The following is a 24971-nucleotide window of genomic DNA, read 5'->3' as shown; positions in this document are numbered from 1 at the left end:
TTCTTCTAAGACGTCCTTTCTAAGAAGGCTTTTCCAAGGAGTTTCTTTGGGGGGTGGGGAGGAAACCTGTAGTTTCTCCTGCGTTGGTTCTGACTTGGATGACGAGGACAAAACACTACGTCAGTGCAATGATCCAAGCAGTCTAACCTTGTTTCCTGATCGCTACTGTGGAAAGGGGACGCCCCAGGTCTGAAGAGCCAGGTGTGGTGTGCTAGAGGGTGGCGTCTGATGGCCGAGGGTCCAACAGCGGAGGGGGCTTGAGGTGGCCGGGGAGAGGAGCTGTTTAGAGGGCTACACTGATGTTTTGGTTGAACACCTTTTCAGCATCTCTCTCTTCTTCGACCACATCGGGGTGGATGTCCTCATTCATTCCTGCATCCTTGCACAGCTTGAGCGAAGTTCGAACGTTGTTCTTGGACAACCTCAGGTATCTGTGCGAGACAAGACCAAAGAGGTCAGCTGAGGGTGGAGTCACTGCAGGCGCAAACTTCATTGAAAAGAGCTCAGAGTTAAAGAGCGACAGTGTGGGACCTCTGTAAGGGACTGGCCCTCCAGACATTTCTGGAGCTGACAGAGGTCTCATAAAAGACTGGGACACCCCACAGACTTGGTGGGTGTTTTTATTGGTATAACTCTTTTGGAAATCAATTTGGCAACATATATGCCAAGTACCTCCTGCCCCACCCCCCAAAAAACCAGGTTTATTATTTTTGACTCAGTAATTCCACTCAGGTCCTCAACTTATCCCAAGAAGAGAATTCAATGGAAGGAAAAGCTACATAAACAAAAGTGTTTATTTTGGGGTTATCAACAATAGGAAAATAGGAAATTCCATCAACAGAGGAATGGTCAAGCAAAAAATGGAATATCCATTTCAAGGACTCTTCTGCTAGTGTTAAAATGTCGTTAGGAAGAAGAAAATGCAATATGGCTGTGACGTTATTGCCAAATGGGGAGAAAACACCAGGATGCAAATTGCTAGGTGTTTTCTCTCATCATTGCCATGTGTGTATAATCTGAGTGAGGCCAAGGACTGGGGGAAATCCAGGACAGTGGAAATAAAGGCTGAGAAAACTGTAGGAATAGAGGTGAGTATTTTTAATAGTATTCAAATAATTACAATTTTCAATTAAAAAATTAAAATTAAAACACTGATTTAAAATATTAGCTAAAGCCCCACCGTTCTGACTTGTACTGAAGAATAGGACTGATGCCATCTATGTGATTTAGACAGTATCTCTGCCATCATATTCCTTATTCCACCATCAACTTTGACCTTGCTCCCAGCTTTAGTATAAGGAGGGAGGCCCCCGATTCAGGCTGCATTCCGGTTGGTTAATTTGCTACAGATGGTGGGGGAGGAGCTGCATATTGATAGAACCTGGCTTTTCTACCCATTGGGAATGGTCTCCCAACTCTTTCCTTTTTTTCTTCTTTCTTTTTTTTTTTTGGCCATACCTGTGGCCCGCAGGATCTTAGTTCCCCAACCAGGGGTTGAACCCAGGCCCTTGGCAGTGAAAGCCTGAAATCCTAACCAGTAGGCCACCAGGGAACTTCCCTTCTCTTTGAAGATCTGCCCAGAGCTTCCCTGTTCTTACAGGCAGCTCAGACCTCACTCACCAGCCCCTATACCTGTACTACCTTTCCCCGACACGGCTCAGGTCAGCCCCACCCTTCCCTGACCAGCCCAGCCCCAGGGGACAATCTCACACATATCTAGCTGTGGACGCTCACTAAGATTGCAAAGGACAATTTCATCCTTTTCTTGGGTGTTTTTCTAATGGCTTGTTAATTGCCATCTCTCCAAATATGCTCTCCCCCTACCCTGTCCAAGTCTCTTTTGTCCCCACCAAGGAGCCCAGGTAGGCTGTCTTTGGCCAGAGTCAATTAAAACCACTTTATCAATTTGAAACCCATAGCCAAAGTCATCCAGCTGTGCAGGTGGCATGAGCCAGAACCCCCTCTAGTGGAGGAGACTGCCTGTCCATCTTTCAGCCAGTTAGTCAGCCAGCAGAGCAGGACTGTGTGATGGGGCCCTCGGACGCCAGGCATCTGAGGCCGTCTGAAACCTACAGGCGAGTTCACTGCTGTGAACTCTACGAGGCTGACCACCTTAGCCTCTTGTCCTATTTCCTCCTTTGCCAAAGTTTCTGAGTGTTGTCAGTTACATCCTTACAGTAAAGGATAACATTGGGCTGGGGAGGGGTGCTTGGACGTGAGGGCAGAAACCAAGCTGTTTGGTGTTGCTGAAAACCAGTGGGTCTTGATAAGTATGACAAAGAACAAGCAAGAAGTGAGACCCCTTGGTAAGAGCAGTAAATACCAAATGGTTTCATACTTTGTTCATGGTCCCTTTGGAGTCTAAAACCCCAAACGTACAGCAGGTAGCCCTGGGAGTGGCGGCTACAGTCACCAGCAATTCAACACCATTAGTGTAAAGGAACTTGGGGGAGTTTCCTGTTAAAAACAAGGCCACAAACAACTCATTCTTTCCTTTGTGAATAATATTCATGGCTTCTTTTGTGAAACAAAGAGAAATTTTAGAAAGGTTGTGTATGTGTCCAAAGGCGTGGCGTCAAAATGGCAGCACCTAAATGTCGTGTCCATTCAGGAGACGATCCTCTAGCGAGTGAGGCTGCTCAGAAACCCAACAGCTTCAGCCCTGGAGCAGCCCTCTGGGACTCGAAGACAGAGCCCGGACATGCTGCAGCCACCCTCCCTTGCTCTGGGCTCAGCCCAGGTGCATGAACCACAGACAGTCGTGAGCAAAGCCTGGTCTTGCAGAACGTGCCCAGCCCCACCTGCACAGGGCTGCTCGCCGGCAGCTCAGCACCTCCTCCGGCTTCAGCATCCTCACCAGCTCCATCCTGGGCTCGCTGCCCTTCTCCATGAGGCTCTTCAGCTTACGCTCGTAGGAGGCGTCGGGCGTCTTGCCAACCCAATCTCGCAAGAGGGTTGACTTCGTGGGACAAAGATAGCATCCTGTAACATGGGTTCTATGATGCTTTGTTGATGGTGTGGCGTTGAGAGCTGAGTGGACTCTTGGGTGATTTCATCCTTGATGTCTAAGTCTGAAATTGGACAGATGTCACCAGGGAGTTAGATCCTGGTAGTGGTGAGCAGTAGGGTGGACAGGAAGGGGATGAGACCTGGAAGGCTGCAAGGGCTTCAAACATTAGAGATATGAGGTCTTTTCAAGGCTTTGGCAGGTTCTCCTTCTTAGCATTTGTTTAATCCCCATTCATCTTTTTCTACCTCCTTTCCCCTCATCTCACAACTCATTCCCTTTCTCTCCTTTCATTCATTTCCTTCTCTCAATCTTCTCTCCCTCCCCAGAGAAAATTCACCTAAAGTAAACGTTAGCCTAAAGGAGGGTTAGGGGAAGGTATCAGAGGAGATCAACTTTGAGCTGGATTTTTAAAGGACAGGTAGTTTATCAGATGAAAAAGGGAGGAACAGCATGGGCGGACAGGAGGAACAGCGTGCACAAAGACACACATATATGAAATGAAGTAGTGAGGGTCTGATGTTACCCAAATATGGGGTTTGTACTGAGGGAAATACTGTTGGGACTAGAGCTTGGAGACCTTAATTATTTTCTTGTTAAACATACTCCTCTGTATTTTACAGATTTTTACTTGTGCGAGTGGAATATTTTCTTTTCATTTCTATTTCTAACTGGTGTGACTAGTATAGAGAAAACACAACTGTTTAAAATTTTTTTTTCTAGTACACCAACAACCATACCAGATTTTATTATTATTATTATTTTTTTTTGCTGTACGTGGGCCTCTCACTGTTGTGACCTCTCCTGTTGCGGAGCACAGGCTCCGGACGCACAGGGTCAGCGGCCATGGCTCACGGGCCTAGCTGCTCTGCGGCATGTGGGATCTTCCCGGACCGGGGCACAAACCCGTGTCCCCTGCATCGGCAGGTGGATTCTCAACCACTGCACCACCAGGGAAGCCCAGATTTTATTATTTTTTGACTAGAATTTCTTGAGTTTTGTAGAAAGGCAATCGTATCAGGAGAAAAATGAAAATATATCCCTCCTAATATTTATAAAAATTATGTACTCTTCTTGACATGTTGCATTTGACAGACCCTCCAAAACAATGTCAATAATGATGATAGCAGTCATGCCTCATTTTGTTCCTGATTTTAATTAAAGTGATCCAGCATTTCATCATTTAGAATATTTGCCACTATTTTTGGAACATGTTTTATAATATTTAGCAGCTTTGCTCTTGGTTTACATAGAGTTTTTATTAGTCATAATTGCTTGATTCTATTTATTGCTTTTCTATCATCTACTGATCATATGGTTTTCCTTTAATTTCTTGATGTAATAAATTCTGTTATTAGATAGCTTGATATTGATTAACCGAACCATTCGTAACCTGCTATAATAAATCCCACCTGGTCACGGTTTATTATTCATTTCATACGTGGATATATTTGCTATATTTTCATACATTAAGTCTGTTTGCTAAAATTTTAAAAATCATTTAAAAATCATCTATTATTGTGAGATTGGCCTGCTTTTTTGCCTAATCTTTTAAGTTTAAGGTTATGATGGCTTGTCAAATTAATGCACAAATGTCTGTATTTTATATGACCTGCAATAGTTGAAGTGACATTGGGATTATTTGCTTTTTAAATGTTAGGTAGAACTTGGTGTGAAATCATTTGTCCTGGTGCCTTTTGTAATGGGAAAATGTCTACCATCTTTCAATTTTTACCTCAGAAATTGCTCTATTCAACTTTTCTACTCTTTACTATGTCCATTTTGATAACTTATAGTCTGATAGGAAATTATTCATTTATGCTGGATTTTCAAATGTACTGTGTAGATGTGCATATAGTATTCTATTATAATTCATTTAATGTATTTCTTATCTTTGCTTATGCATCCCTTCTCATATAAAATCTTGTATATTTTTAACTCTTCTTTTGACAAGGCTCATGATAACTTCATACTGTTTGTCACTTGGTTTTTTAAAAAGCTAGCTTTGGATTTATCCTTTTAACTACTTTTAATCTTGTATTTCATTAATCTTAGCTGGTATTTAATGTATTAATTCTCTCTTTTTCACATTAATTATTTCTTCTATATCATTAAATTAATAAAAGTGTTAATTTTTTTGTTTGTTTTATACAGACAAGACGACTACTTTTAGTTTTTGCTGTAAATTTTCTTCTGGACATAGATTTCGCCTTCATCCCATGGATTTTGGTATGAAATAGACTTATTTTCAATAGTTTTTTTCTTTGAAATAATGGTATTTTAGGAGTGTTTCTTAATTTCTGTTGAGATTATCTTTTAATTTTAATTCTAATTATTGCTTTAGGATACTGTAGGTGGCCCTAAAATCTTTGCTATTGTGAATGTTAATGTTTTCTTTTGATGAATATGCAGATGATTTTTAGAAATATTCTTTGGCCACAGAAAAATGTGTGTTCTCTGTTCAACTATAAAGTTATGGTTTGTTAATTACATTGTTAGATTCTTCTAGGCACTTACTGTAGTTGCCTCTTTGAGCTGTCTATTGGGTTCTGAAAGAGGTATTTTGCAGTCTCCTACTATAACTTTATTTTTGTCAGATTCTCTTTGCATTTCTAAATGTTTATCTATTTAACTACTATTTTTTTGTTGTGTGTAGGTTTATTGTTATTATTTGTTCTCTTTAACATTTTTAAAATATCCCTCTTTTACCCTGTTGTTTCTTTTAGCCTTAAATCCACCTCATATGTTTGCATTTCTTGTTATCTCTTTGCCTATCTTTTTTTCATTCTTTCTATATCGCGTGATTTTAAGTGTGTCTCTAGATTTTGATTTTTAAAGCAATTATTTCCTAATTTGGTGCCTCTGCCCTCTTCTAGGGCATTTTCTATAGATGAATGGATAAATGGCTGAGAAAGTCCCTGAATATTTCTGAATTTGCAAATATCATTCATTCACCCCGACGGTAACTTATATATGGGCTGAGGATAGGATTATGAGGTTATAAGTCTTTGCTCTCAGTAGTCTATAGGTGTTCATTTCACTTCTAGATTGATGCTAATTTGACTCTTTTTCCTTTGTAAGTAAGTTGTTCTTCCTGTAAGCTTGCAAGATTTCATAAATAAAATTCAGGAATTTTACCAGGATATGTCTGGGGGAGTCTAGACCTTCTACAATTACATAAATGGAGGGACAGTGGCCTGGAGAGAAGCTTTGACTTGCCCCAGGTCTCATAATGAGTCAGTGGCTGAACTGGAATCTTTATGTCCAGCATGGCTCTCTAAACTGTCAGCTGGCCCCTAATAGAGTGATAGGGTCAGGTGGTGTTAGCAGTCTGTGCATGGTGGAAATTGGTCCTATGTTCCAGGAGAATCCTGAGCTACACATCTTCATTGACACAAATTGAAATCCCTTGGAGAAAGGGCCATAGCCTTTCCTGAGACATCTGATCCTCTTCTGGGTCAAGGTAGGTCTCACGTAGGAAAGAAGAGTAGTAATAGAAAGGGTAATGATAATTTTACATATTAGCTAACACTTACTGCATAACTTATGTGCCAGGCAGTGTTCTAAAGCCTTTCTAGGGAGGGGGGCAACTACAGTCTCACAACCATGTCACATCCATTGAACAAATGGGAAAGTGGAGGATTGGAGAGATTAAGTCATGTGCCCAAGATGCCATAGACAGTGGCGGATCCAGGAAAATGTGAACCCAGGTTGTCAGTGCCTTTTTCTGGGAGCCTGTCCTGGCTACCCTCCTAGACAAAATGTCCCATGTTCCTGAGTCCATGGCTGAACAGATAAGTTAAGATTTCTGGTGAGCTATGTTTGGGACTCCAGGGACTACTCTGTATTCATAGAGACAGAGTTGGTAACTGCCCTCCAACTCTCTGCATTAGGAATGCACCCTTGCCTGGCATGGACAGAATGCTCTGAGCATAGTGGGCAAGGAGAGAAAGCCAAATGAGTTCCATTTTCTTAGTCTAGATGCTCAGTCTTTGTCAAGGTTTACTTTGGAAATGTGTTCTCAATGTTTTCCCAGCATCTTTTAGTGGCCCTTAGCCAGAGTCACCTTTTAAAAATTCAAATCTAACTTGGTAGCTTACTTCCTAAAAATTTTCAATGACTTGTCATTGCACTCAATCAGGTTTGTGCTTTGGAAAAGCCAATGTGAGACTTCTGCTTTCAGCCAAGATAGGGTAACAGGGACTGGATTTATCCTTCCATCTTAAGCAGCTATAAAGTGGGGCCTGATACTTGAAACAGGCTTTTTCAGACATTGGACAACAGGTAACTCAGGGCAGTGGCCCTTGAGAAAAGGAAGAGGTGAGTCCCATGGGAGCCCCAGCTGAGAGCTGGGAGATGCTTCCAGGTTGCAGCACAGGGAGGGGAAAACCTAGATAGTATCTAGCAGTTTCCCTGAGTTGGGGAGAGAGAATAGGCAATTTAAATGGGCCAAGGAAGCTAGAATTCACAGGGCATAGTAACAGGAGAAAACTGCATGGAGAGCTGCAGAGATCTGCAGAAGCTTCTCTCAGCTGAATACTAGTTATGCAGGAGAGGAAACTACATAGATAGAACTGGTAGACAAGAACACTAAAACAGCTATTATAACTGTATAGCTCTGTATGTTCAACAAAGCTTGAGCATGCTAAGGCGAGACACAGAAGGTTGAAAATGACCCAAATTGAAATTCTAGACGTGAAAACTACAATGTCTAGTATGAAAAATACATTGGGTGGGATTAATAGCAGAGTAGGTATGGTAGAAGGAAAAATCAGTGAATTTGAAGACATAGCGACAGACACTACACAAAATGAAACACAGAGAGAAAAGACTGGGGAAAAACCCTACTGAGTTGCAGAACTTCAAATATGTGTAATTGTGGTGCCTGAAGGAGAGGAGGAGCATGGAGGAGTGAAAATATATTTGAAGAAATAATGGTCCAAAATTTTCCAAATATGATGGAAACTATAAACCAAGAATCTCAACAAACCCCAGACACAAACACAAGAAACATGAAGCAAATGACATCAAGACACATCATAATCAAGATGCTTGAAAACTTCCAAAGAAGTCAGAGGAAAAATATACGTTACAGGGAACACATAAATAAAGATGACAACCAACTTCTCACTGGTGACAATGCAAGCTAGAAGGCAGGGCACAACTTTAAAGCATTGAAGAAAAAATCTTGTCAGTCTAGAATTCTACACTCAGCAAAAGTATCTTTCAGAAACAAAAGTGAAATAAAGACCTTTTCAGATATATAAAAGCTGAAGAAATTTGTCACCAACAAGCCCACACCATAAGAATTGTTGAAGGAAGACCTTTAGGCAGAAGGAAATGACTCCAGACAGAAAGCTGGACCTGTGTAAAGCAATGAAGAGCACTAGAGATGTTAACTATGGATAAACACTGAAGTCTTTCTAAAAGATATTTGCTTAAAGCAAGAGTAATAACAGTGTATTGTAGGGTTTATAATAACTTATGGAGAAATACAATGAATGGCAACAATAGCCTGAGGGTTGGGAGAGGAGAGATGGAAGTATACTCTTGTAAGTTCCTTATGTTCTACGTGAGTGATACAGACTATGATGTGAAGGGAGGCTGTGATATGTCAAAGATGAATCCTGTCAGCCCTAAAGCAACTACTAAGATAGCACAACAAAGAGTTATAGTTCACAAGCCAACAAAGAAGATAAAATGGAATCACAAAAACTACTCAGCCCAAAAGAAGGCAGAAAAACAGGACGGGGAGGGCAAAGAATAGATGGAATAAATTAGAAACAAATACCAACATGGTAGGTTTAAACTCAACCATACCAATGATTACATTCAGTGTAAACGGTCTAAATATCCCAATGGGAAGATTGAAATTGTCAGACTGGATTGAAAGTAATGCAAGGCCCAAGCATCTGCTGCCTCTAAGAAACTCCCTTTAAATATAAAGACCCAAATAAATTAGAAAGGCCAGTTTGGTAGCCATAGAGGAGGAAAGCTATTGGAGGTTCTTAGGGTCGGGGTTCAACTTAAATAATAGTAGTTAAAGTGGAGAGGAAGTGAAAGGCATGAAAGGTATGGAGGAGGTACAATCTCCAGGACCCAGTAACGGGTCATAAAGGGTAGTGGAGGGAGACAACTTCTGACTTGGGTCACTGTGCTGGGCCAGTGCTAGCCCGTGCGATGGCCCCTGTGAAGGGGAGGCATGGGGGTTTGCGGAGCCTTAGGGACATCCAAGCTAACACTGGGAGCAGGCATGTAGGTGGAACTCAGGAGAAAAGGCTGTCTGGAGATTTGAATTTGGAATTCACTAGACAGTGGTTAAAGCCACTCCTTTGGATAGAATCAGGCAGGAAACTTGTATAATGGGATGAGAATGACAGTACTGATCAGTGGGGAATTCAGAGGGGAAATTTAGGTCTGGAAAGGGGGAAAGAAGGGAAGGTTGGTTAGTAGCAAGTTAGAAATATACGAGGTTAATAAATTTAAGTGGAGATTATGTGCAGGTCAGAGAAGCCTTAATGGAATCAGATGAAGCAGGGGAAAGAAGCCCACCAAATGGGAATATTTTGCATCCTTTATTCACAGAAGTGAGGTGACCCAAGACCGCAGCTTCAGCTTAGCCATATGGATCTCTTTTTTTTTTTTTTTTTGCGGTACGCGGGCCTCTCACTGTTGTGGCTTCTCTCGTTGCGGAGCACAGGCTCCGGACGCGCAGGCTCAGCAGCCATGGCTCACGGGCCCAGCCGCTCCACGGCATGTGGGATCTTCCCGGACAGGGGCACGAACCCGGGACCCCTGCATCGGCAGGCGGACTCTCAACCACTGCGCCACCAGGGAAGCCCCCATATGGATCTCTTGCTGCCTTGCGTCTGGGTTGGGCTGACCTAGAGGCTGTATTGGGAGGGGGGCAAGGAGTCAACATGTATGGTGAGCCCTCAGAGGGGACCAGGACAGGGTGGTGAAAGAGGAAAGAAAGTAGAAGAAGGCGTGCTCAGGGAACTCAAGGGAGGAGAGGCAATGGAGGAGAAGGGAGTGGCAGAGGCTGTGGCATCCTGAATGTGCCACATGGTAATCAGTGGAGGGACAGGGGCATTTCAGCAGTTTAAAGGGAGTGAGTGGGAGTTTTTGTGAAAATTAGGTGAGGTGACAAAGGCGAAACAGCCTGCTCTGAAAAGCAAACGTATTCCACACGGGTGTTGTCACTGTTGTTCCTATTAGCTTCGGTGCTCTGGAGCCAGGGACAGTTAATATCATTCGTTCAGAGCACTCACAGTGTTTTGCAGATCCTGATTTTGTGGCCATCACAACACTGGAAACACAGAAGAGCAGGAGTGGTTGTGATTGCACAGGCTGAGCTGTCACATTCCAGTCCCGAAGGTGGTGGGGAATGTTCGATGGTCATGCCCACCAGGTCACACAGAACCATGCCATGGAGAGTGGAAAGAGCTTACTCTTCCGACAGGGAACTTGGGACACACAGGGGATCTGGTTCTTGAAAATGACACTAATGATCTGCGTGCTGAGTGGGGCTGAGGGAGGTTAGAAACAGATGTTCTGGTCTAGAATACTTTTCCTTGATCTACACTTATCCCCTCTTAGACTCCTGCTTTAGCCCTTAACTGCCTCTACACCCTTCCTAGAGGCTGCACTCCCAAACCAGATCCTGCTCACTCATTTCAGGCTTCCTGACAGCCTTCACAGTAAGTTCCCCTTGCTGTGCCCAGGCTCAGCCCTGACTCAGTCCTGGGTGCCACACCTGGATGCGCACCTGGATGTCTCTGAACAGCTGCTGCACTTGAGGGGCGTGAGCACCTGCTGACCCCCAGTGGCCATTGGTTGTATTACATTAGGAGAGGGAAGACTGCTCTCCAACAGGGTGGTTTTGTGCGAGACAGGGCTGGGCAGATGCAGGGGGAACTGCAGACCAAATAGCTGGTGAGTCAGCCTGCCCTGCTGGCATCCTTGTTCAGTGAAATGAAAAAAATGAATCGACTTGCATGAGAGTTTCTCTTAGGGAAGGAACTGCCTTTGTTTAGGAAACTATCTTGATAGATTACATTGAGCGTGGAATGAGACAGTGAAACAAAGGAAACAAGGTGATCCCTTGATGTAAGAAGCCAATGGGAATGTGCGGGGCAAGGAAGGCAGAGGATGGAATGGAGGGGAGAGGAAAGAGGGAAGAGGGAGAGCTGGGCAGAACCAGAACTAGAGTGAGACAAACGAGGTACCCAGGGGACAAAATTTAAGGAGGTGCTTGCTCTCAGGCTCATGAAAGTGCAGGATTGGCACCTGAGAGAGGGCACCTCCTTAAATCTTGTGACTTGGGTGCTTGGGGTTGAGGAAAACATCTGGAGGCCACCCCTGCAGGAAATGTAGCCAGAGAAATCTCCTGGTGGCAGGGGACAAGGACTTTGAAGAACAAGAGGGGATTGTAATCAACTTCTAATATGTTTGCTGTGAAGTCTGTGATGTAATTATTTCCCTTTGCTGCCCGAAACCTTCAGTAAAGTCCTCTTATACATAAAGGCTTCATGTGAAAGGTTTGGGGAGAAGTGAAGGAAATGTGCTCTGTGTTTGGGTTGGCAGAGAGCAGGGAGAAGGGAACAGCCACTGGAAGTGAGACCTACAGATGCTCAGGGTCCCAGCAGGACCAGGACACTGAGAGTGACGGGAAACTTGGGGAAGGTGTGGGGCTTCCCATAGGACATAAGTCAATCTCTTTCTACTTTTTAAATAAACTTTTTATTTTGGAGTACTTTAAGATTTACAGAAGAGTTGCAAAGATGGTACAGATAGTTCCTATACACTCTTCACTCAGTTTCCCCTAATGTTAACATCTTACATAAGCAGGGAACAAGCAATTAACATGGGCACATTACAGAGCTTTTCTGGGTCTCACCAGTTTTTCCACTGAAGAGTTATTTTAGGATTCAGTCCAGGATCCTGCCTTGCATTTAGAGCCAATCATATTTAATTCTGACTGGCAAGTAACTACAGTTTGGTTACAATGACTTTTTCAATGAAAAAGAAAAAAAGAGCTTATCTTGGGCACAATGGGGGCAGTTTGTACAGGAGAACGAGCCCTTGCTTGAAGGCTGTTGCCCCTCTTTCTTTGGGCTAATTGGAATCCCTTCCAGATTTCTTTTTTACCATACGCCTCCATCCCAAGGGGGCAGGCACAATAAATGCATCTGTTTTTCCAACACAGCCCACCAGAGAACGTTAGCAAAATGTTTACTTAGAAATAACCATTTGCTAACATTTATTGAGCACCTACTCTGTATCAGGCTAAGTATGTTCCATGCCTCAACCCACAACTATACTGTGAGGCAGGTCATGTTATGTTTCATTTTATGGATGTGAAAACTAGACCCCAGAGTTGGAGTGGCTTGGGATTGTGTAACATCTCATATACAATTGTTATCTATTGGTGGGGCTGGGATTTGAACTCAGGCAGTCTTGACAATCGGTATCTGGCATAACCCAAGCCCACCTCTTCTTGGGTGCAAGCATCACCTGGCAGATTTCAAGCCAGCAGGTGTGGTACCTTCTGTAGCACCTTGACATTGTCACAGTATCTAAACTAATTAGATCATTTGGACATGAGGTGGATGTCACCAAAATGGCTTCAGGAACCTGGGGGACATTATATTGGCTTCCTGAGAAGAGAACACCCTGGTGCTAGCTGAGCCTTGACATCTGCTCGCCTCCTGTCCAGGTCACACCCCCTTGTGCTGTGATTCCCCAAACAGTCACGTGGGGCTCCTGCATACGCAGAGGTTGGGTTGACATGGATGGTGCTGCCCTAAGGATGCTGTGAGCTTTCGGTCCCTCTGATAGGAGGACAGTTATGAGGACAGTTCTGGCATCCGGACCAAGGCGCTTCCCTTACCAGATTTCCTAGGCGCATCCTTGGGGTAGCTGCCCGGGGTCATGCTGCTGAGGCGTTTTCCCTTTGCTTCCACTCCGTAGAGCCTTCGCTATAGGGCGGAGGCTTCCGCATTCTTTCTGGAGCTTTGCCCTGAGGCCTGGGAGGGGAGCTGGAGAGACATTACAGGCTAGAGAACAGGGATCTGGCTCCGCCTCCTTCATTCCTGAAAGGAACAAGTTCACGGGCTTGCTGAAAGGCAGGCGAGGGGGCCTAAGGAGAGTCCTGCTCTGGGTGCTGGGACACTGGGACAGGGATGCACACTGGTGTCTGCTCACCAGCGCCTCCCTTCTGTCCCTATAGCTCAGAGGGAGGCCATGAGGGACCTTGGAAACCACAGCCTTCGCTGGCGGTCTCCTCTTTCCAGTGGCAATCCTGAGTGATTTAGGGGAGGGAGGTGGCACCCGGGAAGAATGAACTCTACCACAGGGGTGCGAGTCTTCCCACTGGGGTGTGCAGAGAGTTGGGTGGGGGCTGGATGGGTGGAGGGGGCAGGTGATCCATTTGGGCGCTAGCGTGGGGCAGGAGTGAATTTTAGAGCTTTAAATTTTAAAAAAAGTAGCCGATCCCACGCAGGAGCAGAGTGGGTGCCCCTCCTTCACGTGAAGACAGTGGTGGGGCTGTGTCACCTGCTTAGAGAATGCCACCTGGTGGTTCCCTCCCTGCTGTTTCTGGACATTTTTGGCTTTCTTTTCTTCCTTCACAGGTGCTGCAGAGAGCGTCACCACCTTGGGTTTGTTCTTCTGAAAGAACAGGGAGAAAAACCCAGTGGCTGGCCCACTGGGCACAGACCAGCCCTGCACCCTGCAGAGTGGAAGGTGCCACCCAGCTTTCACACCCACTCTGGCGCTCCCTTTCCCCCTCGCAGCCCCTCTGCCTCCTGACGCACCCGGTGTCCATATCACACTGCCCCCAGGATGGCCTTCCAACCCCAGATCTGGCTGTCCCTCTCCACCTCAAAATCCATCACTATCGCCCTCCACGTGAGGGCCCCACGCCCCAGCCTGGTAGGTATTCCTTCTGGCCCTCAGATGGCCTCTCTCCCTGCCACTTCCCTACCGCGACCTCCAGTCTTCAAGCCCAGCCAGGGCTGCTCCCTCTGCCCAGAACCCCTCCTCTCCTTGCCCCACTGCCACCCCGTCTTGTCCTCCCAGAGCTGTGATCACAAGGCCTCCTGCCTTTCTATTTCCCTGGGTGTTCCTGTCTGCCTGCTGGGAAAGGAAGGTCAGGCACATGCAAGTCCATTCAGAGCACGTGTGCTCGGCCCAAAAGCTGCCACCAGGAGCACCCAGGGAAAGAGTAAGGCTCAGTAGGGAGTGGCAGGGCCCATCGGGGGAGGAGCCCACAGACGCACATCCAGGCCCATGTCTAAGGGGTGCGCATGGGGTGCTGGAGCATCGTGGTGAAGCTGAATCAACTAGGTCTCCTCTTCGGGTGTGCCGTAGGGTGTCGGGGTCATGGGGTGACGGCCGAGACTGGTCTCCAGGGCTGACGGCCCGGCTTGCAATCCTGCTCTAAGGCTGAGTGTCTGAGCAACCTTGGGCAAGGGACGGCTCTCTCTGAGGACGGGGATGGGTAGCAGAACCTACTTCATAGGGTCATAGTGGGAAATACATGAATCACTGCGCAGAAGTGCTAAGCCCTCCATGAATGTTAGCCACACTGTATGGGCGGAAGGAGGGTTTGGATAAGCCATCTGGATGGGTGGAGGGAAGCTGTCCAAGGTCCTGCTTGAGGCCATCAAAGGACGGGGTGCTACTCAACTTCGGGGTTTTGTTTGGAGCTTTGCCAGGGCTGATGCTGCAGGGTGATTAGAGAGAGACTAAGGCCGGCTCTCCCGTGGGTGACCCACCTCCCACCTTCTCCTCTCAACCCTCAGCCTCTCCTCAAGAGTCACCTGAGTAGCTACCAGCCCCCATTTTTGGAGGAAGCTGAGTGGAATGGATGTGGAGATACCACAGACCCGAGGAAACTGCAATAGCCACGATTCAGTGGCCCCTGTGGCTGAGACTTTGAGACTTCAGGGGTCTCCATGGATGGCAAATGGATAACAAGGGGCACAGCCCTCTGGGTAGCTCCATAATCGTGCTGAAGTGGAGAAAAGCCTGGATTGCCGGGAGAAGGGAGAGGAGGCTGCGGACAGCACCCCTCCAACTGTCTTCACTAAAGGGTCCCCCGCCACCTGCCATACGAGACCTGCCACGGGAGCATCACCCTCTCTCTCAGGAGCGTCTTTCAAAATACAAATGTTTCTGGCGAGGGTAATGATGCTTGAAGATTTAACTGTATTTTCAGATTAAATTGTTCCCTCCCCAGGTCCAAACATATTTACAATAAAAGCCACATATAAGGTAAAGCTGTGAAAACATTATTAGAGTATAATCTTATGAGACAAATATCATATGATATCGCCTATATGTGGAATCTAAAAAAATGGTACAAATGAACAAACTTTACAAAAACGAAGTAGAGTCACAGATGTAGAAAACAAACTTATGGTTATCGGGGGGTAAGGGTGGGGGAGGGATAAATTGGAAGATTGGGATTGACATATACGTGCTACTGTATATAAAATAGATTACTAATAAGAACCTGCTATATAGCACAGGGAACTCTAGTTAATACTCTGTAATGGCCAATATGGGAAAAGAATCTAAAAAAAAGAGTGGATATATGTATATGTATAACTGATTCACTTTGCTGTACTCCTGGAAATAATACAACATTGTAAATCAGCTATACTCCAATAAAAATTTACAAAAAAGGAATATAATCTTAGTATGAAGAGATGGGATCAAACGTATTCATCGTAGAACTGAATACGATTTCTGCGAATGAGTTCTGAGAGGCCCAAAAATGGGGGGAAGGGGGAGGGTAGGTAAATCACTAACGCCTTAGAGTAAAATATGTTTGTCAGGTGTGTTTACGCGTATCTGCTGGAACTGGCACTCCAGATCTCTCTGACTATAATTGACAAGTAAGCACATAACCAGAACAGGAGCTCCCCTGAAAGGCAGGGGCCGCTGAACCGGGTGAAGCAGGAGAAGGGGAGGTGGTGATGGTGCGTGGGCCTGACAGCCCACGAGCTTGGAAACTGGAGAAATCTGAGGTTGAGCCCTGGCTCGGCCCCTCACTAGCTCTGTGAGCTCAAGCAAATGATTCCTCTTCATCTCAGCTTCTTATCCTTCAGCTGGTGGTAAGAACGGTGCTTACCTTGTAGCCTTGCTGGGAGCAGTTGACCAGACAACTCACTGCAGTAAGCACAGGGCCTGGCACACAGGAAACGCTTAATAAAAGTTGTCATTTTTCTTAATAATGCCGTTTCCACCCATTTTTCTCTGGGAGCCAGGGGAGTCAAGATTAGGTGGCATCCTCTGCAGAGGAGACCACTTTCCAAGGACATGGCTTCATTTTGTGTAGATGATGGGCCCAGAGGGGAACTCTGGGGGAAACTGGGGCAAAATTGGTTGTCATAGCTCCTGGAGAAAGAGGAAAGGGTGGTGCTACAGACTGAATGTTTGTGTCCCCCTAAATTCCTGTGCTGAAATCCTAACTCCTTACGTGATGGTGTCAGGAGGTGGGGACTTCAGGAGGTTGTTACGTCATGAGGGTGAAGCCCTCATACATGGGACTAGGGCCTTAAAAAAGGGCCCCGGAGAGCTCTCCTGACTCTTCCTCTTTATCAGGATATAGCAAGGAGGCAGCCGTCTATGAACCATGAAGCAGGTCTTCATCAGACACCAAATCTGCTGGCACCTTGATCTGTAAGAAAGAAATTTCTGTTGTTTCTAAACCACCTGGTCTATGGTATTTGGTTGTAGCAGCCCAAATGGACTAAGACAGGAGGTTACAACTAGTTCTGATGCAGGATAGAAAGGAAGAGGTATGTTAGCAGGAGTCCCAGTGGAGATAGTGGAGGTGGAGAATGCCCTCTGACCCTGGGACCATCATGTGGATATGGAAGTGCCTGGGGACAGTGGGAGGACCCATTCTGAGATCATCAAGACACTAGACGCTATTGCCTCTCAGCCCTTCTCCAACACTGACCAAGATGGCTTTAAGGTCCCTTCACCTCGACTAAACTAGGTAGGTATCTTCCTGACTCTAGGACCTTGACCTCCCTTTTCCTAGAACAATTCCTTTAGACAATTTACACCTGTAAATTCTTTCTCTGCCCCTTTGAGATGTAAATCTTCTCCCAGCCTCTTGCCCAGCTTTATAATCCAGGAATGTTTTTCCCCAGAGCTTGGGAGCCATCCCTTTGAAATGCAATCATCAGGAAGGATAGCATTCCCACCTCCCAGTCTCTGTGGGAGGGTAGGAGCCTAACTACATAGGGATAATTAGCCTACAAGGATGGCCTGATCACAGTGACAATCTCTCCCCATGTCCTCCGGTGCTCTTCTACTGGCTCACCCCAGTGCTGCAAACCCTCCCCTCACCCCATCACATCATGCAGTAGTAGTCTCGAATGAAGCCTTCCTTGCAGGTTTTCTTTGACAGTAAGTACACACCTGGAGAGCTTGCTTCTTCTTCCCCTGCCACCGCTCCAGCCACTCCAACACCCGCGCGAGGTCTGACATCTGCCTCTCCTCGGCCGTCCTCCACACATGCTTCCTCTCTGTGGGTAGGGAATCCTTCAGGTCCTCTGATTGCTCTGTCATCATGGAGCCTTGGTCATGCCTTGGGCGGAAAGGTGGCACACTCTTGCTTTGTTGAACCCTCTGCCTCTGGTTGCTGTCCTGGATGACTCAGATGGTAGGGTTTTGTCCCCTAGATGTGAACATAAATGTGAACATAAAGGGCAGCGTTAGGCCAGAGCCGGGATATTAACCTTCAAGGGTAGGAGATCCAGAGGGTGATTGTGAGGTCACTGTCAGGCTGTGCATGGGGGTCAGAGTGGAGCAAGACACTGGTTTCCCCTCATGGCCACTGTCCCTCTTTAGGCACTGTCCATCACTTGGACTCTGCCACAGCCTCCTTTACGGGCTCTCCACCTCCATTTCTACAGAGATCTTATTAAAACAAAGCTCAGCTCACATATCTCCTCTTCTCCAAAACCTTCAATGACTCTTTGTAGCTTATAAAAAAAAAAATCTAAAATTTCTTAGTCTGGTAGGCTTTCCACAATGTGCTCTAATTAGAATGAAGATTTGTATAGCCTTAATTAGTTTTATAGTCATTGAACAGATAGTTATCAGATGCCTACTATGTGCCAGACATGGTGCTGGAGATACAACACAAGATGAAAACATAGTCAGACCTTCTAAAACTTATGGACTAGTGGGAAAGACAAAACAGCAGTCAAATAATTACCCTGTGAATCCATAATGACAAGTGAAGATGAGTGCTCTGAAGGAAAGGAATATAGTCCTAAGAACTAAACAAAACAAAAGAACTAGACTTGGATGGGTAATGAGTAGATCTCACTTGGGGAGTGGCTGGAGTTAAAGGGTAAGCTGGTCTCAGTGGGGCTCTGGACCAGGGGGACAAGCATGTGCAAAGGCCCTGTGGCAGGATGGAAGCAGGGAACACTTGAAGAATAGCAGAAGGCCAAGGTGGCTAGTGTACTAGGTAATGAGAAATGATGCTGGAGAGGTGGGCAGAGGCTGGACCAGAGAGCACCTTGGAGATCACAGGTTTGCTGAGACTGGGAAGGAAAGGGAAGCAAAGGGAAAACAATAAAGGGAATCAAACATAAGGGAGGGAGTGACACGATCAAGCTTCCTTTTTTGTTTTAGTAAACTTTTATTGATGGAAACTATATGCAGAGGTGTGCCAGAATCACAAGTAACTAATGCTGCAGAAATTCCCCCTATGGCCCCTGCTAGTCACTACCTCCCGCCAAAGGTAAGCAGTACTCTGACTTCTAATTTCATAGATTTCTTTTGTCTGTTGGAGTTTTCTATAAATAGAATCATACACATGTAGTCTTTTGTATCTGGCTTCATTTGTTTTACAATATATTTGCAGGATTTTAGAAATGAATTCTTTGGTCTTTGCGTATGTAGAAATGCTTTTATTTTTGCCTTCATTTCTGAAGAAAAATTTGCTGGATAGTAGAATTTTTGGTTAACCATTTTTTTCAGCACTTTGATGTGTTATTTCATTCTCTTCTGCCTTTCGTTGTTTTATGTGGGAAGTCGGCTGTTAATCATATTGTTACTCTCCTGCATATATGTCATTTTTCTCTTGCAGATTTTTCTCTTTCAAATGTCTGCTATGATGAGTCTAGGTGTGAATCTCTTTGTATTTATCCCACTTGAGATTTGTTGAATTTTTTGGATATGTATTTAATGTCTTTAAATACATTAAATTCTGGAAGACGTTGGCCATTATTTTTTCCATTATTTTTTTCCTGCCCTTCTCTCTATTTCTGGACTCCCATTATACATCTGTTGGCAGGTTTAATGCTGTCCCTGTCCCTCTGGTCTCTAAAGCTTTGTTCATTTTTCTTCAATTATTCTCTTCTCTGTTCTTCAGATTGGATAATTTCTATCAGTCTATCTTCAGGTTCAGTCTTCTTTCCTCTGCCATATATAATCTGATGTTGAGCCTTTCTAGTATAATGTTCATTTCAATTGTACTGTTCAAGCCCAGAATATCCCCTTTTGAAAAATAATTTCTTTCTCCTTATTCAGAATCTCTCTTTGTTGATTCATTGTTGTCATGCTTTCATTTAAAATTTAAAACATAGTTTACTTTAGTTCTTTGACCATATCTTAATAGGTATTTAAAGTCTTTCAATTCAACCTCTGGGAACACTCACAGTTTCTACTGACAGCTGTTTTTCTGAGTATGTGTCATACTTTCCTGTTTCTTTGTATAACTTGTAATTTCTTTTTGTTGACAATTGGACATTAAAAAATATAGTAGTAACTTTGGATTCTGATTCACCCCTCTGCCCTCAAGGTTTATTGTTACTGTTTTTTTCATTTGTTTATTTTTAAAGTAACTTCTTCAGGCTCTGTGAATCAGACAATCCCTGTCTGGGAATCCTGTCTTCCCTATGGTATGAAGCTGCTGAAGTTCTGATTAAATTTTTTATATTCTTGTTTATATATTTAAGTCTAGCTTCCTAAGCATTGTCTCTGTGTCTACACCTGCGTATCAGATTGGACAGAGATTGTGCTGAAACACCTCAATTATCTGTCCTCTGCTGATTAGTCTGTGTGTGGGTAGGGGAACCGTATCAGTTATCATGTTGCTACATGACAGATCATCCCAAAGTTTAGTGGCTTAAAAAAAAGCATTTTCTACCACACAGTTTTTCTGGGTCAGGATTTTGAGTGTGCTTTAGCTGGGTCCTCTGACTCAAGCTAAAATCAAGCTGCTGGCCAGGTTGATTGGCCCAAAAGCCTTGACTGGGAAAGGATGTACTTCAAAGCTCCTCATCTGGTTGTTGGCAGGACTGGGTTCCTTGCAGTCCATTGAACTGAGTTCTTTCTTTGCTGGCTGTTGGCAGAAGGCCACCCTCAGTTCTCTGTGACATGTGCCTCTCCATAGGGAAGCTTACAACATGGCAGCTTGCTTCATCAGAACAGCAAGGGAGAAGAACTAAAGAGAGAATGAGAGCAAGAAAGAAGTCAGTCCTTTATAACCTAAACTTGGAAGTGACATCTATCACTTCTGCCATGTTCTATTTATTAGAAGCAAGTCGCTATGTCCAGACAACACCCAAAGGAAGGATTACACAGGGCAGTAATCCTAGAGGTGAGGATCATTGGGAACCATTTTAGAAGCTGCCTATCCCAGGAGCACATTCAAAATTCAGGCCATTTGCACACGATCCTTATCATTTACTTTCTACTGGGCTCTTTCTTGTCTCCTTTACACACATTCACAGCCTCAGGGCTGGCCAGGAGCCTGTGGCTTGATTGAGCCCTTTCTAGTTTCTGCGGTGCATGCATGCAGCTTTGGCCAGAAATATATATGCCCAAACACGACGGCAACAGTTGTCCAGTGGAGTTGTTGGCCTACTTGCTTTTCTGACTTGGAGATTTTCACTTAAACCAACAAGGCTGCCAAGAGTGGGTGCTGCTCTCTGATCCAAATCCAGTGAGCCCCCTTTAACCAAACCAGAGAAACTGCCCCACCTTGGTGGACCCTCCCTTCGGACTGAACTGGGAGGAGGGGAATGGGAGCCGCCTCCGGCTAGAATGCCATAGATTCTCACTGTTATTGCCCAAATTTCCAGTTTCCAAGCACAAGTGCTGCTCCAGTTGTTGTTGATGTCCAGAGTTGGTTGATGTCCAGAGTGCTGTGTGGTTGTTTTGATCAATTTTGCCCAGCTTTATAATTGTGTTTTGGGGAGAGGATTTACTATATTCTCACTCAGCTGGAGGCAGAAGTCCCCTGCCAATGCACACTTTACGTAACACATTTTGGAAGACCCCCTTTGCTATCTTGCAATAAAATACACATATTTAAAAAAATTACTATAATCCTCCAAACAACAACAAAAAAAGAGAAATTTAAAAAATATAGTCTTCCTTTGGGTATATGTCAATATTTTAATGTGTGGTCTCAACTAAAATAGAAGACGCGTCTCCCCAATTTTCCAAACACCTCTGAGGGAATGGTACAACTCCACTGAAAACCAATGAAATAATCTATTGTAATCAATCAAGAATGGTTAGGATGGGTGGAAGCAGGCAGGGTACAGTCACACAGTCTGTCCCCATTCAGCAGGGGCTGTGGGCTGGGGAGGCAATGATAAGTAGGCATCAGTACAGTGAGCAGGTGAGCAAATGAGCAAATGAGTGAATGGACGATACCTGGCGCCTAATCTCAGGCTTCTTCATCCTAGGTTTCTCTTCCCCGAATCTTCAGTAGAGTTCACATGTTTCTAGAAGCCCTATTCTGAGGTTGAAACTGGGGTAGCAGAACTCTACTCTTGTGAACGTAAGTATTAGTGCTCTAGGTCATCTGACAGCCATCACTGTCATTTTGAGAGACCAGAGGCCAGGCCACCCAGGTCCCAGAGGATCATCTCACGGGACAGGAGGGTGTTCGAATCAAGGAACGTTTACATATGTGTCTCTGGTGCCAAGCACCGTGCTGGGCACTGAGGACGGAGGACCCAGAGATTAATCTGAGTCAGTCCCTGCCCTCATGGAGCTTGTTGTTTCCTTAGGGAGACATTTACAAAGCCTGGTGGGCACTGTTGTGTCTCCCCATTCTCCCTCCACTGCTGCCCCTTGTAGTTTGCATGAGTAAACACTGCTCCAATTTGAGGGAAGGGACCAGATTGGTCTGAGCCAATCAACATGCGGCCTTCCCCAGGTTACCGTGATTGGCACAGTAGGGGCCCAATCAGCATGGAATGGGGAGCTTTTGCTAGAGATGTGAGGAAACAGACTCTCTGTGAATGGTGGGGCATTTGGATGTAAAGCCTGGAATGGTGGTGGTCATTTTGTTCTGATGAGGGAGGGAAGATACCATGAGGATGAACCCCATTCAAAGAGCAGGGCAGAGCCATGAGGCTCACTGAAAAATTGAACCAGTGTCTGAGCTTTTCAGACTTTTAATGTGTAACTCAGCCTGAGTTGTGTTTCCTGTTACTTGCAATCAAAATCTTTTGTGTGATACGAACAGCTAATACAGGGGAGATGGTGCAGTAGTGACATTACAAAATGTGTTGTGAGAGCACAAGGGAGGGCATGGTAAAGTCTGCTTCGGGGGCTGAGAGAAAACTCCACCGAGGAAGTATTAGAGCTAGGTAGGTCTTAAAGGATTTTGCAGAGTATTTTTTTTTTTTTTTTTTGCAGTACGTGGGCCTCTCACTGTTGTGGCCTCTCCTGTTGCGGAGCACAGGCTCCGGACGCGCAGGCTCAACGGCCATGGCTCATGGGCCCAGCCGCTCTGCGGCATGTGGGATCTTTCCGGACCGGGGCACGAGCCCGCGTCTCCTGCATCAGCAAGCGGACTCTCAACCACTGCGCCACCAGGGAAGCCCTTGCAGAGGATTTTGACAATAGGAAAACTACATTCCAGATGGAGGGAACTGCATCGACCAGAGCACGGAGTTGTATGGGGAGGTAATACTCTGTGTGTCTAAAGAGTGGAGACCTGGGGACAGGGAGTGGGGAACTAGTCTGGAACCAGGGTATGAAGGTACAGGGATGTTCTGTTGCTTTAGAAAGCTCATTCATTCAACAATCAGCTCTTGAATGCTTCTGATGGGCCAGGTACCTCTAAGTGATGTGTACAGAAATAGGGGCAGGTGGGGAGGAGAGTGGGCAGGCTGAGCTGGAGAAAGGCAGGAAGACACCTGCATATATAGAAACAGCGTCAAATAGAGCACTGTTGCCAGCAAGCCTGGATCCCAAGTCCAGATTGGACCTGGGATTGAGTTGAGGGTTGGATGAAAGAAATGAAGCTTGGGAATTTGGCGATGGAGTGGAGAACAACGCCTTCCCCCTACCCCCCACCAAATAGTACTTATTGAAACAAATTGCAAGACAATTTATTGACATGATGTTCATTAAGGTTTTAATAAAAAGACATTAGGAGCAGTGGTGCAAAAGAAATAGAAAGTCTTTAATCCATTTTGAGTTGATTTTTGTGTATGGTGTTGGGGGGTGTTCTAATTTCATTCTTTTACATGTAGCTGTCCAGTTTTCCCAGCACCACTTATTGAAGAGGCTGTCTTTGTATATTCTTGCCTTCTTTGTCAAAGATAAGGTGACCATGTGTGTGTGGGTTTATCTCTGGGACCTAGAGTCTGTCATATGGAATGAAGTAAGTCAGAAAGAGAAAAACAAATACCGTATGCTAACACATATATATGGAATCTAAAAAAAAAAAAAATGGTTCTGAAGAACCTAGGGGCAGGACAGGAATAAAGACACAGACAGAGAATGGACTTGAGGACATGGGGAGGGGGAAGGGGAAGCTGGGACGAAGTGAGAGAGTGGCATGGACATATATACACTACCAAATGTAAAATAGATAGCTAGTGGGAAGCAGCCACATAGCACAGGGAGATCAGCTCCGTGTTTTGTGTCCACCTAGAAGGGTGGGATAGGGAGGGTGGGAGGGAGACGCAAGAGGGAGGGCATATGGGGATATATGTATACATATAGCTGACTCACTTTGTTATACAGCAGAAACTAGCACACCATTGTAAAACAGTTATACTCCAATAAAGGTGTTAAAAAAGAAAGAAGAAATAGAAAGTGTGGTCGGGGGAAGATGGTGTTTTTCCATGCTTTCTGTCATCAGAACCAACATGCAGTCCTGCTCCCAGCTGGCCCATCCCTAGGCTCACTCTTCCTGGCTTTAGAGCCTGACTCTGTCTTGGGGACAGCGGGTGGGGGCTGGGTTAAGAGAGATGGAAACTCAGTGGGCTGTACCCAGGGAGCCTTGACCAGCTTCCTCCCTCCCTCTCTGCCTCCCTCCCTTTAATAGGTATTCTGGCAGAACCTAGGTAATCAAGAGGCTCTTGGACTGCAATTGAAGAGCCGAGATTGCAAGACCGGACCCCTGAGACATTCCGAGGGTCAGAGCTGGAAATGCTCTTGGACCCCTGTAGTACTCGCTCTCATTTCACAGATGAGGTGGAGCCCAGAGCCCAGAGAGACCAAGAGACCTGCCCAAGGTCAAAGCCAAATAGTGAGACCCGGGAATTCCACTAATAATAATGAAGCCCAGAATCTGTAGACTTCCTCCAAAGAATTTTCGTATCTATTGCATTAAATCAGGGTCTCAAATTCAAGTGTGAAGTAGGTAACATAAAGGAGTGGAGCTGGCTGAGTATAGGCAGTAGGGAGTGAGTGGTGAGGGGGGAACGGGCAAGCTGTCCCTCAGCTATGGCCCATTGTGGCCATGGGGGAATGTCAGCCCCGTGGGGTCAGATCTTGTGATTTTTAAAGAGAAGGCAAAAATCCAACTGTTTATGTGAAATTAGTTGGAAACAAACTTAAAAAGAAATGCTGATTGGACAAAACCCATGTGGCCTTTCTCAGGCCTGGGGTTGCCCGTTTGTAGCCTCTGCCTCATTGGACCCTCACCAGAGCTGGGTGTTATGTCAGC

At 45.3% G+C, this 24971-nt stretch overlaps 1 protein-coding gene across 1 annotated transcript; it reads right to left on the bottom strand.

Moving 5' to 3' along the window:
- Positions 1 to 283: 283 nt before the first annotated feature.
- C19H16orf78 (chromosome 19 C16orf78 homolog) lies at positions 284 to 17599 on the bottom strand. Its single transcript, XM_060129936.1, is given in 6 exon segments — positions 284 to 431; positions 2820 to 2970; positions 2973 to 3071; positions 12900 to 13035; positions 13565 to 13678; positions 17450 to 17599. Coding segments are annotated over 6 exon segments (798 nt in total).
- Positions 17600 to 24971: the final 7372 nt, after the last annotated feature.

The sequence above is a fragment of the Lagenorhynchus albirostris genome, chromosome 19 (genome assembly GCF_949774975.1).
Source record: "Lagenorhynchus albirostris chromosome 19, mLagAlb1.1, whole genome shotgun sequence".
In the NCBI taxonomy this organism is placed as follows: Eukaryota; Metazoa; Chordata; class Mammalia; order Artiodactyla; family Delphinidae; genus Lagenorhynchus; species Lagenorhynchus albirostris.
This window is presented reverse-complemented; position numbering and strand designations above follow the sequence as displayed.